This window comes from Phragmites australis, chromosome 22, assembly GCF_958298935.1.
Source record: "Phragmites australis chromosome 22, lpPhrAust1.1, whole genome shotgun sequence".
NCBI classification, from domain to species: domain Eukaryota; kingdom Viridiplantae; phylum Streptophyta; class Magnoliopsida; order Poales; family Poaceae; genus Phragmites; species Phragmites australis.
Genome location: NC_084942.1, coordinates 15,682,121 through 15,688,046, shown reverse-complemented (window position 1 = coordinate 15,688,046; position 5,926 = coordinate 15,682,121). Strand labels below are relative to the sequence as shown.

At 47.6% G+C, this 5,926-nt stretch overlaps 1 protein-coding gene across 1 annotated transcript; it reads left to right on the top strand.

Annotated features, from left to right (window-relative positions):
• Window positions 1-1,489: 1,489 nt before the first annotated feature.
• LOC133904327 (lysine histidine transporter-like 8) lies at window positions 1,490-4,778 on the top strand. The gene is made up of 5 exons (XM_062345794.1): window positions 1,490-1,981; window positions 2,608-2,741; window positions 3,308-3,735; window positions 3,845-3,976; window positions 4,076-4,778. The coding sequence occupies exons 1-5, from the start codon at window positions 1,653-1,655 to the stop codon at window positions 4,559-4,561; spliced, it is 1,509 nt and encodes a 502-aa protein (XP_062201778.1). The 5' UTR covers window positions 1,490-1,652; the 3' UTR covers window positions 4,562-4,778.
• Window positions 4,779-5,926: the final 1,148 nt, after the last annotated feature.

Here is a 5,926-nt window from a genome sequence, read left to right as displayed (position 1 = left end):
CGCGTGGCGGCAGGTTCGGGGCTCCACAGCTAGAGCACGACCAGTAGCATTGCTCCTCGGCAAGGCGCGGGCGGTGGCAGCAAGCAGGGCACAGACAATGGCAACAACCAGGGCGCGGGTGACGACGGCGGCAAGCAGGGTGCGATTGTGTGTGCTGTGGCGGCAGCCTTCATGCCGCCCCATTTTCTTATGCAGGGCGGAGCAAGGCCGAGCTAGCCTGGCAGTGGCGATGAAGTGCGCCGGCGGTGGCGGCAGCTGAGTCGGCTCGTTTATTTTTTTATTTTTGAAAAAAGGCAACACTACCGGTGGGGAATTCGGCAGTGATAGTTTGACTATCACTGTCGCTTGCCAATTGCCAGTTTCAAAACTAGCAGTGAAGGGCTACTCTGTAGTAGCGTGTGTGACAACTACAGAATGATTGTTTGTTCCCTTTCATATTTTGTTTTAATTAACTTCAATTTTTTAATTAAACTTGTTAATTGACTTAAATTCTTGGTGTGCCATTGACAAAGCCACTTCTATATACGAAGTGCTTTCATGATATTATTGAAAGGCGTATAATCAGAGTGCACTTTCAAGATGCGTGAATATAGTATGGGTATGATTGATTGTTCATATGAGGTTTTTCTCGTATGAATCATATATGCAGACTGAGGGGATACTGGTTTAGTAGTATCATATTTGTTAAAAATAAGAGTGTCTAAGTTGATTGTATCGAAAAGTTTGTGCAGAGTTTCTGTTTGATTGAATGAATTTAAAGCTATGCGAGAGGTTGAATGGGTTGAACTTGCATGACTCAGGCCAAGCTCGGGAGTAAAGTACCTCGTCGGCTTCTCAACTGGGAAAGCCAAATCGGTATTTTTTAATGCACGGGAACATATTACTCAGGTTAATGTGAGTCACCAATAACCCTTCTCTTCATGATTATACACACAAGTTAAGGCTGGTTCCAATCACACGAAAGTTTTCTAGTAGCCTGCGCCGTGCGCGTGTGGCTCGTCCATTTAATTAAAAAAAATAGCTGTGTACTATGATGGAGAAGAAGCGTGGGCTGTGCAAGCTTGGAAAGCAGGCCATTCGTCCCTGCAAACCGGCACTGCGCCTATCCTTGCGTTGCGCACCACTCGTCAACCAATGCACGTGCTGCCGCCTCCTACAGTCCACTCCACTCGCAAACCCTTGCCCGCACAACACGATCCTGCCGAGTTGACCGCACGGTGAAAATGCGAGCGCCGCGCAAGCAACCAGCAACCCCGGCTCTCTCCTCTGCCCCTGCCACCACCATGTTGACGAGTCGAACACTTCGCCGCCCTAGACCCAGCACTTTTTCGCCCCGCCTGGCCCCAAGGACGGACGGACAGACATGCCAGGACATGGCACGCGCCGTCTACAGTCTCATCTCGTACACACGCTGTCTCTCTCCTCTCCCTCTCTCTCCCGTGCATCATTTATTTCAGTCTCTCTCTGCCCCCGAGACGGAAGTCACCGTCCTGTCCCCCACTCAACAACCAGCTCCGTCTCCTGCGGCCTGCGCCACCTTTTCTTGGCTTCCCACCCGACCCGACACGAGCTCCAAGAACTCACTCGGGCACTCCAACAAGGCAAGAAGTGTAATCTCTCACTCGGGGAGCGGCCGGGCCAAGAACTCGGCAATGGCAATGGCGGCGGAGGGGGCGGCGGCGAGCGAGCCGGAGCTGGTGTCGATCCCGGCGACGCCGCGGGGGCTGTCGACGCCGGAGGACGCGGCGACGCCGACGGGGAGGAGTAAGGGGCTAGGGACGCCGGCGCGGCGGGTGGTGGAGGGCCTGCGCGGGTACCTGGAGGACGTGGGCCACCTCACGCGCCTCGACCCGCGGGACGCCTGGCTGCCCGTCACCGAGAGCCGCGGCGGGAACGCGCGCTACGCCGCGTTCCACTCCCTCAACGCCGGGCTCGGCTTCCAGGCGCTCCTCCTCCCGCTCGCCTTCCCAGGCCTCAGATGGTATACGAGCGACCACCATTACTACCTTTACTGCCTGCATTCTTCCTCCTCCTCCTCCCCCTCCTCCCCCTCCTCATTTGAGTTGTTATGCATGCTCTGCTCTTGTCCATGGCTTCATTTGAGGGACAGAGAGGTTCCTGTGATTGGCTTAATTTGCCCCTCCTTTTATTTCCTTCATTTTTTAAATTTGTTCCCCGGGAAATGGTTTAATTTGTTCCCCGGCTTGGTGAGAGTTGACTGTTGAATTTTACTCTCAGTATTGGCCAGATAAAAAAGGAGTCAGAATATCCAAAAGCTGTGAGATTAAGGGCAGAAACCACAAATCTCAAAAGACCAGCAGAAGATAAACGAACAATTCATATTCTATGGCTATCTTGTTTTTTATATTCGTAACTTGCACTAGTTTTATGAGTTGTTGCAAGCATGTGCAACACTTGTAAGAGATTGATAAGACTATATTGTTACTGGATAATAAAAGGACATGCAAGTGAGACTTTTTCTTTTTACTGTTGTAACATTGATTGTAGCGTCCGTTTGGACTGGGTTTCAGCTAGTTTCTCTTAAATATTCATTTTTCAATAATTTAGCGTCAAACCATTTGTAAGGCATGACTGTTTGCACTGCAGGAGCTGGGGGATAATATCAATGACTATTGCTTATTTCTGGCAACTGTACACACTCTGGATCCTAGTGAAGCTTCATGAAGCTGTACCAGGCAGGCGGTACAACAGATATGTGGAGCTTGCACAGGCTGCATTTGGTGAGACATGCACTCTACTATTTTTGCAAGTTCGTGACAATAACTTCTGATTCCTAGATTTTTTTTTGAGGGGACTGATTCCTAGATTCACGAATGTCACTAACATGTCTGCAATATATAGATGAGTATACAATGTATCTCACCATTACTTGCCAGTAAGATCTCTGTCATATGAGCTGGAAAGTATCTCTTCACAGCGTCTTGTGCTGTTCCAATAGGATGTGAAGTGTTACTGATGTGGTAGTGCCAGCCTGCCAGGCTAATCTAAGAACACCCATTTGATTTGGTCACTTCTGGATCATGATCTTGAGCTGTTCCTTCTGATGGTTAATGTATCCTTCTCATGTTATAGTAGTATACAATGTGGGACCTTCTGATGGTTAATCAAACTATTGCATTATGCAATTTCACTAATTATTGCCTCTGGTTACAACAAACTGAGAACATGCAAGGAATCTAGATTCTCTGCTGATCTGCTCGGTGCCTCCTTTGATAGCTACTAAATTCACATGGTAGGAGAGAGAAAATAGAACGAATTACTGATTGTTATTCATTTATTCATTCAGGAGAAAGACTTGGAGTGTGGTTGGCTCTTTTCCCAACTATTTATCTGTCGGCGGGGACTGCAACTGCATTGATTCTTGTTGGAGGAGAGACCATGAAGATGTTTTTCCAAATAGTGTGTGGCCCGCTCTGCTCGCCGAGTCCCATCTCGACGGTGGAGTGGTACTTGGTGTTCACATCCTTGGCAGTAGTTCTTTCTCAGCTTCCAAATCTCAACTCTATCGCTGGGCTTTCTCTCATCGGCGGTGCAACTGCGATAATGTACTGTACCATGTCCTGGGTTCTCTCTGTCAGCCAACCACAGCCACCAACAATCTCTTATGAGCCAATGAGATCCACTTCTTTTGGTGCATCCTTATTATCGACCTTGAACGCCCTTGGGATAATAGCATTTGCATTCAGGGGGCACAATCTTGCACTGGAAATACAGGTTAGAATTTATCACCGAGCGAATAGTTTGTCCTGAAACCTACTCATTACTTCACTCAGTGGTCTAATTTGGTGACTTAATGTTTGTAAATTGCTGTTGAATCTTACAGGCAACAATGCCGTCGACTTTCAAACATCCAGCACATGTGCCTATGTGGCGCGGGGCCAAAGTCGCGTACCTTCTGATTGCAATGTGCCTCTTCCCGGTCGCCATTGGAGGCTTCTGGGCCTACGGAAACATGGCAAGTTCTTCATGACTCATGAACCATCATCCTCATGCGTTGCACCTAACAATCCCTGGAACCTTCTGCTTGTCCCCTTTGCACGCCCTGCGCCTGCAGATGCCACCAGGAGGGATGCTGTCCGCGCTCTACGCCTTCCACAGCCACGACATCCCCCGGTGCCTCCTCGCATCGACGTTCCTCCTCGTCGTGCTCAACTGCCTCAGCAGCTTCCAGATCTACTCCATGCCAGTGTTCGACAGCTTTGAGGCCTACTACACGGGCCGCACCAACCGCCCATGCTCGACCTGGGTCCGGTCAGGGTTCAGGGTCTTCTACGGGTTCATCTCGCTGTTCATCAGCGTCGCGCTGCCATTCCTCTCCAGCCTCGCCGGGCTGCTCGGCGGGCTGACCCTTCCTGTGACCTTCGCGTACCCGTGCTTCATGTGGATCCGTGTCAAGAAGCCGGAGAGGTTCACCTTTAGCTGGTACCTGAACTGGGGCCTTGGACTGCTCGGCACCACGTTCAGCTTGGCATTCTCCCTGGGTGGCGTCTGGAGCATCGTCAACAATGGGATGAAGCTCAAGTTCTTCAAGCCCAACTAGATATATAGTACTTGTTCCAATATGCAAGTTCTTTTTTTCGAACGATCAATATGCAAGTTCTTAGAAATTAGCTTGTGTAACTGAATGTTATATATATTGGTTATGCTGCCTAACTACATACATGCCTTGGCAAGAACAATGGCGTGTATATAAGTGATGGTTGGGAATGTCGAAATGTAAGGGGCTTCATCTTGCTAGTATAGTGTATTTTCATGTATTTTTGTATCTGCTGCTGGATGGTAGAAGATCAAAATCATAAAAGCTGTATCTTACACATGGAAATTTGTCAGCAGTTTGAGGACTAAAGCGTATGAATGACTTATTTTGGGTCGATGGGCAGTCAGAAAGTCTTAAAAATACAAGATGTATGGATTGCATCCCGTTCAACACAAGATGTGCCATTTCTAGGGCCGGTCATTGTACGATTTTTCTGGCAGGACCGGGAGCCAGGCAAAAATGGAGGCCCAATACCATAATATATAAAAATAACAGTTGGTGAAGGCACCACAAAAATCATAAAATCAAGAAAATCTAAGAAAAATCCTATAAATTCTAGAAATCCCCACAAAAAGCAAAACATCTAATCATTGATTCCTACTCATCCTAAACAACAATAGCCAATAGATCTAATCTAGTGTCCCACACCTACATCTAAAATACCGTCGTAGCTGTTTCGGAATTATCCACATGTGCCATTAAACTCGTCTCAGAAGAAAAAGAAAGGGACCCGAACTCTAAAGCTTCTATCTATCTAATCTATCTGGCGACGAGTAATATAAAATTATTATATATGATTGTTCTATACGTATACGAATTTCCTAAATTCTCAAAGGATAGGACTGTATCAGGGAAAAGAGTCCTAGACGTATGGAAGCTACCGGCAGGTTCCACAATATCCCTTAAACAAGACAGTTTATCCTTAAATTTAAAAATGACCGAATCCTATTCGGAAAGGAGTCTACACGGCAATCCCCACATATCTACGAAGCCAGAGCCCTGCAAGAGAAAGACACAAGCCTATTGCCCAAGCATACAGAAGCCTCAAGCCCCGAGCCTTCTGTACTCATGATCTACATCAACATCTCACCGAAACTTCATATAAGAAGCCCTCGACTAGGTTTAGATCGATCTAGACTAGCTAAAACCCTCCTTATAATCTGTCTCGAAGATCAATACAAGACAACATGACTAGGGCTACAGGAAGTACCCCTACATCATTCACGTAATCATAAGATCGGTGGTTCACAAATCATCGATAGTTGATGCCAAATTTGGCATGAAATATGTCACTGACTCCACCCAAGTCTATGTAACATCCGGCTACTTGGACAAGGGGTTCTACGACAACTTTGCCCTCTCACCCGA